At 36.9% G+C, this 14,486-nt stretch overlaps 1 protein-coding gene across 4 annotated transcripts in view; it reads right to left on the bottom strand.

Moving 5' to 3' along the window:
- KLHL15 (kelch like family member 15) overlaps window positions 1-14,486 on the bottom strand; it is a 29,702-nt gene that overhangs the window by 8,197 nt on the left and 7,019 nt on the right. For all 4 annotated transcript variants that reach the window (XM_068425567.1, XM_068425566.1, XM_068425569.1 and 1 more), the window contains one exon: window positions 7,548-8,259. In XM_068425567.1, the coding sequence (XP_068281668.1) occupies window positions 7,548-8,252 (705 nt within the window). In that variant the 5' untranslated portion in view covers window positions 8,253-8,259. The remainder of the gene's footprint in view (window positions 1-7,547; window positions 8,260-14,486) is intronic.

Genomic DNA, 14,486 nt, shown 5'->3' with positions numbered 1-14,486 from the left:
TAAGGGGTTGTGGTGTGAGTTTTCATGTATATGAAAAGCAATTTGGAAATGAATGTTCTTTACACCTTGTGAATATAGTAGTTGCTTGTTCCATAAACACATACTACTCAAATTTTGTTAGCTTTCTCTTAATCATTTTGTTTGCTTGTATAGTAATTAAGACATTCTGCTGTCAGGTAAACATTTTAAAAAAATCTTTCAAACTGTTACTATTGGGCATGATTCACACAGATTTTGAGATTGTTTTACACACCAGATTTTCAAAAAACCCTGAATACTAACCTACCATTGCAAAGCACTATATAACTCAAAGAGTTGCACTGATCTGATGTGTTTATTTACACTTTTTCCTTCCCCCACTTTATTTTGACAAGTTCTACTTATGTTTGCTTGGAAAAAGAGCATGGTCACATGCATATTGCATATATTATTCTCAGGGCAATATCGAACTTGTTTCTACCGTTTTTACTGGGGGTGATGATGGAGCAAAAAGGTTTACTTAGGTATAGTGCACTCTTCTGGGGAATAAGCGATCTATTTTCTTATTGCAAATAAGCAATATATCATACAAACACAGAAGATCTGCTCATATGGCATGTTAGAATAAACCACATACCTTGCCTGACTGAAAGATTGAACATAAATTCCAGAAAATACGCTGGGAGAGGGGTGACAGGGAGAACCACAACACAGAAAAATGGTAAAATACAGAAATCCTTAAAGGTTACAAAAAATGAAAAGGAAGTTAAAATAACAAAGAATATTGAATGGATTACTTTATCCTTCAAAGTAACTTTCAAATTCTAAACCAGCATGACTATTTCATGCATTCCCAAACTGGAGCTACCATTTTTGGAATTAAACAAAAAGATAAACGATTTTTGTTCCACCTATATGCATTTCAAGTTTTCTTGGATGATTATGGGAGACAACAGGATCAACATGCTTACAACGTGAAACATGCCAGCAAAGCCTGGCAGAGATGGAAAATGTTTTTTCTTTCCCCCTCAACATTTACAACTGTCTTTAGATCTAGAAACTGAAATGCCAGCCAGAAACTGGAATTAAAATAAGCCTCATATATCCTCACCACTCTACTCCTTCACATAGCCTAAATCTCACCCCATGAGAGCATGCAAAAGGAAACAAAGAATCTCTCTAATTCCAGAGACAGAATCTCAAGACCAGGGAATCAAATCTATTTGTAGTTTACAACTACTTATCTTGACAAAGGCACTAACATCAAAGCAAAGCCTCAGTCTCTTACCTTAAACCAGAGAGACATCAAGAAGCAAATGCAACTACCAGTTATAAACAACTCTTTCAGACTGAAGAAGGGGAAGCTATCTACAAGCACAATCTTGAAGAGATGAACATGAAAATATATAAGCACTAGAAATTCTTAAAATATTCAGAAAAAAAAGCCACAGGAAAAAACAGAGTGATAGACTCTAAATCCTAGTAAGAAAAGGTAGTTGGAGACTTCCTAGACTTTGCTGTTGAGGAAAAATACCAGTTTTTACTTTCCACGTTTCACCAGCACAACCTCTGCCACACAGGAGCTGTACCTCTCCTGAGGCTCAAATGATAGTCTAAGATGAATGTTAGGATATGCCTATATGAAAGTACAGACTGCTCACGCTTGCTTGATGCAAATGAAGACAAAGCAAATGAAGGTCAGTTTGCCCACTTTCACATTCACACACTGTCTGTGTGAAATCTTCCAGAATTTTTTGAAAGTCTTATTCAGCCCATAGTAAGCAAAACCCTCCAAACACCTGCACTTCTGAATAATTTTACAATACCTGTAATTACTTATGTGCTTAATCAAAAAAGAAAAGCATTAAAATTTGGGTGTTTGGGCATTAAAACACAACTGTAAGTTGTGCATGAATTTTAGTTTTAGTAGATTAAAGAACACGGCCTTCGGCAAACCTTTTGTGGGAACTGCTGTCTTTACACCCAAAGTACGCTGAAGGAAATCCCTCAGCATTCAAAAGTAGGCTTCTGCCATTACCTGTAAGTAGCAACAAGTATTTGATCAACAGATATCTAATAGCTTACCAACAGTCCGATTTTCCTGTTAAGTTCAAATAGACAAGCTCCAGAAGGAACATGCAGCTAACTACCAACATACTCAGAGAGAACACTCACAAGTTTCTGCAAAACATCCACAACAGATGGAAATGTACACTAACCATGACGAACCTTGAAGTAAAACAAATGTGCATTCCTAAGAGTACATCATCAACTCTGAATTGATTAAAAAATATAAATGCTTCATAGCATTTTCAAAGTTTAAAGAAAGACTATTCTGTTATCTTGCTGAAGGGTGTCAAAGAAAGTTTGACTTCCTTACCAACCCCAGTCTTATTGTAAAAAAAGGAATTTAATCCAAGTGCTAAGCTTTGCTCATGTGATTTTTTACATTCTTTCCAATTCCTTCTCTTCAGTTTTCTGGACAAAACCTTCTTACAGAGGTTCTGCTGGGACATAGCACTAATCTAAGAGCTCCCCAAAGAACTCTAATGAGAACTATCTCATTGCATCATCTACCAGTTACAGTGCTTCACAGTCAGACTTTTAGCTACACAGACAAGGAACAGCGGAAAGAAAATCAAATGTGTCATTCCATTAAAAAAGAAGATGAAGAAAATAATTTTAAAAGTCCACCTCTCTACTCACCCCCTAGGTAGTCAATACCAAAAACATCAAGACTTCACCAAAATCACCACCATTCCTCCAGCCACAGTAAACTGGAGCTTGAATGCATTCTCTCTTCTTCATTTTTAACCAGTGAAACACTCAATAAAAACTGCTGGCTTTCCAAATTAGTGCAGCTGTTAATCATTGCCTGTTTTTTCTGCTGTATTGCAATGCATGTTTTTCTAGTTGCAGCAGCTATGCAAGTTTTAGAACTTTCCACCTATATTCTATGAAAAAGTAAAGCCAAAAATGTACGCCATTACTTTCTAATTTGAAAAGTGATCTCCACAAAGGAGACCATGGTATGTTAATCATCTTCCCCCCTCCCCTTAAAACAATTAAGCAAAATAACAGGCTGCAGGAAGAGCAATGAAATGCAAGGTAAATGTTCTGTAACACAAGTTTGACTTCAGTATACAGCCTTTTTTTTTTTATCATACAACCATTTACAGCTATTGCTCTATTTGTATTTTTGTTACTTGGGCTTTTAGGAAAAACCTTTCAACATCATAAAGAAAGGCTACATTTGAAGTGCCCAAACTAAACATCTATTATTTGTACACCTGGTAACTAAGTCTTAACAGGTTATTACATGGGGGAGATATTAGCTTGGCTCCTTATGTAGAACTGGTAAAAAAACACAGAAAACTCTGGATGGCTCATAACGTGACTCTATCATCTCTAGCCACATACGCGAGAACTATTTCAAAGGTTATAAAATTGTGCTTACTTAAGTTTTCTAGAACTGTCAATTCTGAATGTGTAAGTGACTCAAACTCAACTACTAGGAATACAAAAGCTATACTACACGTTTTCAATGAATAATGATGGTGTCTGTATCAGACTTCTAGAGATCAAATTCTTCCTTTTACTTACAAAAAAATGGTATTTTACTAGAGATTAAGCTGAATCAAAACTAAAGATCCATCAATCCTACTAACTAGGATCCTTATTATTTTCACATCTACTTATCTCTGGCCATGTTCTAAGCACAATTATAAGCCTGTCAACAAACATTATCCAAATGTTAACACACTTATTCCAAATCAAAATTCAGTCACATAGAAAAAGTCACACATATGTCTCTAAAACAGAAGCAATCAAAATTACTTTGCAACATCAGTGTACATAGCATTGGACAAGCTGCTGTACTTAACTTCCCCTTTTTCTAGCATGGGTCGTTACTTAGTTACATCCCATGGCCAGTATGAAAACTGGTCAGTACCAGGATAGGGCTTTGAAGTGTTATTCTGCAAGTGCTACAAATCATTTACTGTTTTTCAGCCTAACCATACAAAGACAAGACGACATAGCCTCTGTGCAGCAAAGACAATGCCCTCAAATTGAGTATTTTGCTGTTTCTTTTTAGACACTGGCAAGAGAAATTATCACAATCAAGCTGGAATCTAACTCAGATCTAATCTCTCAGATCAGAGTGGAGCCAACAATCTATATGCCAGAACTGAGATGTTCAGCACATAATAAATACTGCTAGCAAATCTATCCAAGTCAGCAATAACCTTTAGATATAAAAATATCACGTGGGGCCCACTAACCTCATCCACTAGACACTCCTTATTCTAAGCTTCAGCTTATTAAGTTGTAAAAGTAGATACATATGAATTACTAGACATGGAGGTAAATGAGGGGAAAAAAAAAAAAAAAAAAAAAAAATAGATAAATTCCAGCACATTTATCAAAGGTAAAGCCACAATGACATAAAATTACAATGACATCTTCTCAAAAGTTACTATTCTCTAGGCACAGGAAAGCACATACTCAATGTGCTATTTACCCTACCTCTAAAGCAGAAGCTGATGCAGCTAGTGATTAGTTAGTTTCTGATTTAAGTCAGGAATTTATAAATCAGCATGGGCTGGTCATAACTAACACTACAGACTGGACATTAAAAAAAACCCTTTTGATTTTAAGGACAGAGGTTTTGAAACAAGACTTCAATCTAAGTAGTACACAGAAACTAAATGGAGCTTCAACAGTGTATGAAGGGAAATCATGACATGGTTGCCTACAATAACACAGAGATTAACTCCATGACCTAGGAGAAATGCCCTCTAACTTCTATCTCCAACCTTCCTCAAGACTTACAGAGCCAAGGATCTATTTCAAATAAAGGAAAGTGTAACATGGATAGTGGAACTTGTGCTTCTCCCCATACACTTTGCCTTTAATTTCTAACTGTACCCCAAATCCTTACTTCATTTATCTTTCAATATTCCCTCATACATCTACATCTATTTTAAGGGCTGAGGAATAAAAGGACTATCTATTCATACTTAAGAAGCAGTTATTCCAGGACAGTTTAGAGTAGGCAAACAGGCTGCACCTTCACTCCAAATGCAAATCAGCCTCAAGGTACAAATCTAGAGGTGCTCATCAATTCCTTTTTAAAAGGACGAGCCATCCCACTCAGATTATAAATCTCTTAAAAAAAAAATGTAAGAAATAGAATGGCTTAAGAGGCCAAACATATCCTTATTGTGACTTGCAAAGTTAAGTTATGTAAGTTATTTATATGCTACAATGACAAGCATCTTAGAAATGCATATTAGGAAGATTACATAAGAGTACATATGACAAGCCAGCCAGTGTATAGCAAATACAGAGTTTGCTGAACCGTAAGAGTCAACCTCAGATCGTATTTGGTATATTCACACAGGCGTTTAGTATGTGCTGGCTTCAGGAAAAGGGTGAATTCTGTTTGTGGATCTCCAAAAAAGAGCACTTTTACCAAGATTTTCCCCCTTCTACACACAGAAGAGAGTTCTCTGCAGGTTACTTCCAGAACAGTTCACAGACATGCTCTTTCATTTATTTTTTTTTTAAAAAAAAAAAGGAAGAGAAAAAAAGTGGTCTTTATTTTGATGTTAGCTCCAATTGCAGTTGCCCTTTGTCACTTGTCATGCTGGATTACTCAAGGTTCTCTAGCCAGGGCAAAACACAAATACATTCCTAGCTGCAGCAACAAATGACAATCTTATTTAGCTGTGCTTCCCTCTGCTGAATTGTCCCACTCCAGAATCTGCACTGGCTTCTCTCTGCTCCCACATACAATTAATGGAAAGGGTATTCACAGATAAAGCTTTTACATGTGGGTATACAAACTGAGATGCTGAAAACGACTTCTCTCCTTAAGTTGTACCTATCTGGGCATTTGGTAGCTGTCAAGATAAAACATGAGACGCACTGTATGCAGGATTTACACCACTAATACCAAAACCAGCTCCAGAAGTTAAACCTAAATGTAATGCTGAAGACCAACATGTACTTCTCACCTGCGCTTACAGAAACTGAAGACAGCTTGATGCTTGAACTTGTATCCCAAAAACTCAAAGAGCTGAAGCAGACTCTTTCACACGAGTCTTATCCTATGAGACTGACCCTAAGAATACTCTGTGAATCCTATCAGTTTTCCTACTAAAGGGTTTAAATGATGTAATAATAAGGTAAAAGCGTTATTAAAAACAAGACACTACACAGTGTCTTGCAGAGTTCAGTTCTTACTAGTTGGAAATGTTTTAATCCAATATAAACATTACATTTCTGTTCTAAAATATATTTAGGTATTTTGTTTATGTCTACTGGCTAATATAGGATCATAAATATATTTTATGTATTATTACTTCCTCTACTCAATTCACACACACAAAAAAAATCCAAAATATAAAAACTCACTAGTCTCTGAAGTAATTAATAGCTTTTATAATTCAAAGTACAAATAAGTGTGAGCATTATTGCTTAAATGATCCAGCAGCCCTTAAAAACACCAAGACCAATGAAACCTTATCTGTATATTCACTAGACACTAAAGCAAAAATATATGGGAAATTAATTTGTAAGAAGCTCAACAAAAACGCAAGGTCTTAAATCCTATTAATTCACTGAGAGGTGAAAAACAACACAAGTTAAAGTTGTACCTTATCACACAAAATTAACACTGTTAAAACGAAACAGCGCAGTTTAAGTAAATCCTAACCTGAATACCCTTACCATTACTAGCCTGAAAGAGAGCTGCTTACAAAGTTTTGTAATTCTCTGCTGTTGACAAATACTCAGAGATTTTCAGGAACTAGAAAACATCTTTTGTCTATTCTTGGACAGAATAGTAGAAAAAGCAAGTTCTCTTTTAACCTCTTAATACATACAATGATTAACTGAATTTTAGAACACTTGTTACAAAGATTCCTCTGATATTTAAAGCAAATCATTACATTTCACACCGTCATTAACTTTTGATTGTATTATGTACCTTGTGGAGAACCAAATGTATGTGTAACTGCAGGATCAGGGCTTACTTCCAACTGCTGTGTAACAGCACAAGCGCTGAAGATACAACAAAAACAATAACACCCTGCAGATTTAACAGTAGATGCTAGTTTTCCTTTGTAAATAAAAAACCCTGTACTTAAAACACATAAAATCTACAGTCACTATGATTATATTGATAACAGTTATCATGACATATGCCCTATATACTGTATGCAGCTTATAAAAATCTCTGGAAAGCAAGAAACAACTTGTGGAAAAGAGTAAGAACGATTGACATAAAACTTGATGAAAGTGACCTTATTTTAAAATGTCCTTTCCATGTGAAGTCACTTAAAAACATGTATTGTAAACCTACCTGTTCTCCAGCCACTGTACATACTATTGTCTAATAATCAGATGAAAATACTTTTAGATGTTTGCCTTCTACAGGCTTATTAGAAAAATAAATGCTATCTTTTTGATCCTCCTAGTAGGTTTGGGAATCTTACCTATTTAATGGCATGCTGCCCTAGCTAAATGATGAATCCTGTCTATTGCTTTTCAAATGCACCAACCTTCTCAAAAACACTGGATGGTGTCATCAAACAAAACCTGATGTTCTGAATGATGGTGTCCGTATGCCTCCAGCGTCTTCTATCGTGGCGCAGCCAGGCCTGAACAGCTTCGTACAGCTCTATCTCTGGAAACCTGCTCAGATGATCATTATCCAAGTAAGACATGAGCTTCTCAAAGCTCAGATATGAAAGGAAGTCAGGTCTGGACATGAGTGGCACGAAATTTTCTAGCAGAAAGGAGTCCAATTTTTCCCTGACTCCTTCGATGTTTACACCAAAATCATCCAGAAGTCTCATAATTTCTGCACAGTTTTCTAAGCAGATTTTAGCTAAGAGAAAAGAGCAGCAAAATTTTACCACCTCTATAAGCTGGACATACATGGCAGCCTGAAGGATTTCATGAACAGTGTTCATACTCAGTTCAATAGTTCCATAGTACATGAATTGGAGGACATGACTGAAGCCTGTAGCTGTCAGACCTTTCAAATGGATTTTGTCCTGATCTCGTTCTCGCATATCAGCTGTGAACATAATCCTGAAGTAATCACTCTGGGTGGCAAGCAGTGCTTTATGGGCCTGAAATTGGTGGTCTTCAATGACAAGTGTGACATCAAGAAGCAATCCCTCCTCATACAGTGCTCTGAATCCAGCAGAGACACTGGTGTCATGGATGGAGGAGCTAAACCCTTCCACGTCCCCTGCCATGAATCACCTGGGGGGAAGAAAAAATAAATAAATAAAAATAAAAATAAATTGTTATTTCTAATAACATATCGCAAGCCCTTCCTGACCAGATAAATCCTAACTGAGATTGCTTTTATTAAGACTTGAAAGTTTTCACCACCCTTTTTGTTTTCTCTTCAGCTGAAAAATCAACTTAAGAAACAACTTAAAACACAAACTTGAAATATTTCTCCCCCCAAAATATTCTCATTTTAAAGAAAGGGTAATGAACAAGAATAACTACACAATACTGGCAAAGTGATTCCTCACTCCAAGCTACTTAGTGGTCAGATAATGAACATGCAATGCTATAAAGGTTGTCATGGTTTTCTTCCTCTCCCCCTCTCAATCTTCCTAAAGAATTTATCACAGGGGAGCAATAAAACACCCAGTCTTGAATATCAAAGGTTTCAGAAAGAAAGCCGAACTTCCTTAACTTCAGAAACAAGCTCCAGTAAATCTGTACAAGATATAACCTAAAAAAAATTTTAGTATCTTTAAAAATATATGTCAATTTACTCAAAAGTTATTTCTAGGAAACTGAACATTTTCAGAGATACTATTGAAGTTTGTGTGTTTCACTTCTCCTGTAACAACATAGTCACCCCCACCCCCCACTGCTCTGCAAGTTTCCTACTATAGGAATTAATTAGGTGATGAGATTTAGAAAGTGCAAAATACTAAGGCAGTAGGAAGCACTGACAAGATTAGGTCACAATAAATAATATTCGGTGTACTGGGTTTTGTGAAGCCTAATTGCTTATTAAGCATTTCAACATTTGCAGATGCAGTGTTACTTATGTGGAAGCCATAGTCAAACTGTAAATAAGCCAAAAAGAAATTAAAGACTAACAGGATCCTACCCTGTTAAAGTTAAGGAAGATAAACGTTCAATAAAAATCTGTATCAAAAAATATTCAAAATCCACGAATTTCTCAAAATCTTGCTCAACTTCCTTGGGTTTAGGTAGGGTGAAGTTGCACAAGACTGCTTGAACCAATCTAACAATTTATCACTAGTCAAAGGGCAATGGCACACTCCATCCTCCCTCTCTGTTGGCATTCAGGGGTCTGAGCTCCTGTTGCCTACTTTGAGCCATTTCTGGGGCTCATGGGACTGCTCTAGAAAGCCAATTCAACTCATAAACCTGACAGAAAACTAAACCAAAGCAGGGGGGGGGGAGGGGGGAATGACAACAACACATGACACAACCACCACCACCTCCCAGTACACACAAAACCAGAGAGCTTTCTGCTTATCCGTGAGATGACTTCTGACTTGACTCTGCAAGGGGGTACAGCACGAGAGCCAACCTGATGCAGAGGGCAGGACATCATGCTTGAGCGGGAACAGGGAAAAAAAAGTAACATCTTCCCCTTTTGGCATTCATCAGCTACTAGAATTGGTTCAACCATTTTTGTTTCACTTTATCCCACCTTAAATTACACTGCAATGTTCACTCAGTTATTTGTGCATTTAACTCTGAATTCCCTACAACAATTAAAGTTAATAATGTTTTGGTGCTGGTAACCTACATGAAAAGCTAAGTAACACCAGCACATTTTAAAAACTGCTGATTTTCAAGGTTACAGAACTTTACAGCAGTATATGGACCCAGAAGCGACTCTACCTTGGCCCAGGTTTCACAACTTCAGAGAGGAGTTAATCATGTTACTCCCACTTCCTCAAGCACCACATCCTGACTGCTGCCATTGTAACTGGAATGTATTTTATTAGACTCCATCAACAGATAACCATCTCCTCTCCTTAATTCATCAGCACACATCCTGGAAAACAAAACTGGAGATACTCTTTGTCTATGAAAAACTAAAATGGTGAGTGGGTGTTTGTAACCACACCTCATGGAATGAGCACAGCTCCCCACACTGTTGAAGCCTGCTGACAGCTTCTGTGCACAACAGAATCAATGCTGGGAACATTCCTGACAACGAAGGCCTTATGACAACATTCAAATTTCTGAAAGTAAAAGCAGCAGCAAGAGAACAAAGCTGACAATCCAATCGCTTTCTCGCCAGTATCCACAATAGCACAATCCCCTGAAAGTCACTGAAGACAAGAGAGAAAATGCAAACTGCTCTGGAGCTTTATACTGTGTCCCCCTTATTCCTGAACACAGCACATGCCTACCAGAAAGAAAAATTACCATAAAATATTTTTCTTAGCTGTTGCCAATTCTTACACAAAAGTAGACAAGGAAGGAATTACTTCACTAACTCTTACCACCTCAAAAAGAAGTAACAAACTGAAGATGAAGCATAAAGTCTGACTTTACAGGATTTTGCTTTCTAGTTATATTTCTGATCAAGTAAAAAGGTAAACACTAATATTAGCTTTTTTTCTTCTTTCACTAGAGCACTTGTAACTCCTTCCCTCCCACCCCCAGTTCTCTGATGTTTAATAACACTTGAGCTCATACTTCAGTCTTTCCTGTTTAAGAGATTTAATGGTCACTTGCCTTTAAATGGGCCACCCATTTTCATAAAATACACAGCAACTTGAAACAACTCTCTCTCAATTTTGTTTGAAATCGGCCAAGAGGTTCAAAGTTTACTAGGATCCTCAGGCAGTACAACTGTGTAAGTTACATTTCTTTAGGAGACCAATTAAGAGGTATGGCTCAGCTTTCAATTCCAAGATCAATGGAAAAAATGGGACAGGACAGTTGGAGTTTGCAAATGTGAGACATGAACAGAAAAACACAACAATATATTAAGGGGGAAAAAAAGTCAGAAATGAAGCAACATTCCCCAGGTGACTGAAGCAACATATATTAATCTGAATATAATGGGATCTCCCATCACACAGGCTCGTGCAGGTGGCAATCTCACGGAAGGGATCTCTTCAAACAGCACATACATTACTGTGTATGTGAACAACACAGAAGAACCACACGAGTAAGCTCCGATCACATACTCAGGTCTTTCCCCTTTTAACTTGAGAAAGATAATTACATTATTAGGTACTCTGCAAATAAAAGGAAAGAAATTAACTATTACATAGGACGGCTTTAAGAGGCCTCTTTCACCACCCTCAAAAGAAGCAAAAAGGAAAAGTTGGCAAGTGAAGGTAACCAAAGACAAATGGTAGAGGGTGAATGCACCGAATCCAGAGGAGCTGCTCCAGTGCTCCTTTTAAGGACCAAAACAAATAAACAATACACAAAACCAAAAAAAACAATATCAGAGAGAGTTGTGGGCAACTAGCTCTAGGTGGCCCTGCAGAGCAGAGGGGGTGGACCAGATGACCTCCAGAGGTCCCTTCCAACCTCAATTAGTCTGTCATTCTGTGATCAAGTGGCTTCTATATAGAGTCTGCACTAATTTTTTTGTGACCATCCTTTTAATTCTGATTAAATAGAAATAAGACACACACGCGCAAACAAAAAAATCAGATATAAGCTACTACCCTTCAAATTTTAAATCTATCAAAAAGTAAGGTGTTAGGAATCATCAAAATACATTTAAAAACCCCCTGCACTTAGGGAACACCTTTTAGGGTTCCAATTTTCACATCTCCCTAAAACTGGCTATTCCATAAAAATATATTAAAGCCAGAAGTCAGCTGCAAAAACTCTACAATGGTAACAAAGTGGTCAACACTCAAATTATTATTTCAGAAAGTTTAAAAAACGTGGGGGTTTAAGTCACTTAATCTTTCTTTTCACATCTCTGCTTATATTATTTTTAGTGAATCTACAGTTTTCAATCTCAAAATATTTTTCTTCCAAATATCAGACAGCATTTAATTGATTATTTGAGACAAAACCAGTATGACTCCTCCAAGTAGTCTTTCGCTTTTCACTCACAGAATTCTGAAGAAGCTTCAGAATTCTGTGAGTGAAAAGCGAAAGACTACTTGTCTTCCTGCATTAAATAAAAAGAGTAAATACCTCTTTTTTTGGCATAAAACCACACACAGTATCAGCAGATATATTTTTCCTTACAACACAAAAAAGTATTGGCCAGTGCAAATACACAAGCAGGTTAAAATAGCACAGAAACTAGGAAACTAGATAGTTAAATGCACATTACGATCAACTGGTAAAAAAAAATAAATCTTAATTTCTATAGCTAATCTCCTCAGTCAAAAGCAAATAGCAATGTGGTAGTTCAAATATTAAAAAAGCAATACAAAATACTCTCAAATGAAGTCATTTTTCTAAAGCATAGCTATGCCATTCCTCCCACACACACACTTGCAATCTTAGATGTAATTCTACGCACTATTCAAATGCTGCAGCTTATCTCCCAGAGAACAATAATATAACGATTCTTTTTTCCATATTTTCAATAAAATGCAAAATTCAGAGTTCGATTTTCTTCACGCACGCAAATCATAATAGCACACTTAATCCTACGGAAGACATGTAGCCTACAGTGGTCCGTAAGAAAACTGGAACAAAAAATTCCAACGTATAAACAACAAAGGCGGGGGCGGGGGGGGAATCTAAGTTGACGTTCTGCATTGTTCTGCGCATACTAGAGCTGATCAGTATAACTCAGCGCAGGAAGTAAGATTCTCTGCTGAAATGCCAAAAGAGAAATACGCATAACCTTATTAGCTTTTCCTGACATTTCTTCCTCTTTTAGCACATAATGCATTACAGAGTCTACTCTGCCGTGACTGTAAAAGCACTTACTTGGAACACTTGATTTCTCATCTTTATTCTGCAGCTGTAACAGAAGTCTGAAAACCCTGTTCCAGACTGCTTTTTCTTGCTGAACAAGGAGAACCTTCTTTCCTCAGGGTGTCTGAGGCTCTTAGTCACAAGCAGAAGAAATGGAATCTAAATGCACAGGCTACTGAGAAGGAAGTTACGGAATACCCACTTTTGGCTCTTCCCCTGCTTGATTTAAAAATCTATCCAAAAGCAGTACTTCCTGAAAAAATGCCCTTTAAATAAGTGTGTTTATGTAATATTTAAGCTTATATGCATTTTCTAGGGATAGAAATGCATCGTTCTAGTAAAGTGTTGACAATACCAACTCTAGCATGTGCAGATTTCTGCTTTCCTTTACTGCTTTTCCTTAATAACTCATTTGAGATGCTGCAACAGAACTAGCAAGTTCCTTTGTTTACAGATTATGAAGTACTTGTTCATTCTACCTACCTCATAGGAATTCTGAGAAAGCACCTATGTGAACACAGCTGAACAATAAATTTTCACATAATAAAACACTGTATCTACAGGTTACACAAAAAGATATTTCACCAGATATACAGAACCATACTCTGGTTACAAAAAGTACTAAAATAGAGCTGCAAATCCAGTCATCTGTTCCATCTATCCCATTCCTTTAATTCATCAAATGCATGCATTTAAATGCAAATTTTAAAGCCATTACATATGCTTTATTTAGTGAGGTGCATAGCAAAGACTGCCTTGAGCAGAATTCTTTGACCCTAATTTTGTAAAAACAAAACTTTCCTGCACAAATAGGACGTTTCTCAGTAGTCAAATGTTATACACGTATGAAAAATACAATACACACAGGCATTTGCACATACAAACAAAACATTCACAACTGCACATATTCATCACTAAAAACTGGTGATCACTTTGAATGCAGTGTACTGCAATGACTGAGAATGCAATGAGTGTGTAAATACACGTTTACACAGCATAAATAATGCATGCCCCAAATTAAACCTTTGTTTACATGGTTCGACACTAAAACCATTAAACCTTGTCTGAACCACCGTTTTTCGTCATAATTTCTCACTAACAGCAACAGAAGGAATGATGTAAAAGTGAGAAAGATCAATAACCAGTGGATATAAAACCTTTCCACTGCTGCAAAAATTGCAAATGTAGGAAACAAAGAAACACATCAAGTTTGTATGTGTTTTATCTAAAATCCTTTATAATTAATATGCTAAGTTTGGAAAACAATTTATCTTAAACACTTTGGTAGGTTCACGCTGAAGACTTCACCCAATTCATGCTGAGCATTCCAAAAATACTGGATTACTTTAGAAGGGAGGAGTTAGGAGCTTACCAGTCGCTGCCAGTCAGAGGAATCAGACTGCCAGAACTCCAGAAATTAAAACTTGTGTACGCCTGAGAACTGTCCACACTGCATGAAGAATTCCTTAGGGACACGTTATCTGACCATGACAGCTCCTCTTACAATCTTTATCCAGGCTGCTATCTCTGAGCGATCTGCATCAGTTCATAACAACAGTGGCACTTTT

This window comes from Nyctibius grandis, chromosome 2 (genome assembly GCF_013368605.1).
Source record: "Nyctibius grandis isolate bNycGra1 chromosome 2, bNycGra1.pri, whole genome shotgun sequence".
NCBI lineage: Eukaryota > Metazoa > Chordata > Aves > Nyctibiiformes > Nyctibiidae > Nyctibius > Nyctibius grandis.
Note: the sequence above shows the minus strand (reverse complement) of the source record. Positions and strands in the feature narration are given on the sequence as shown.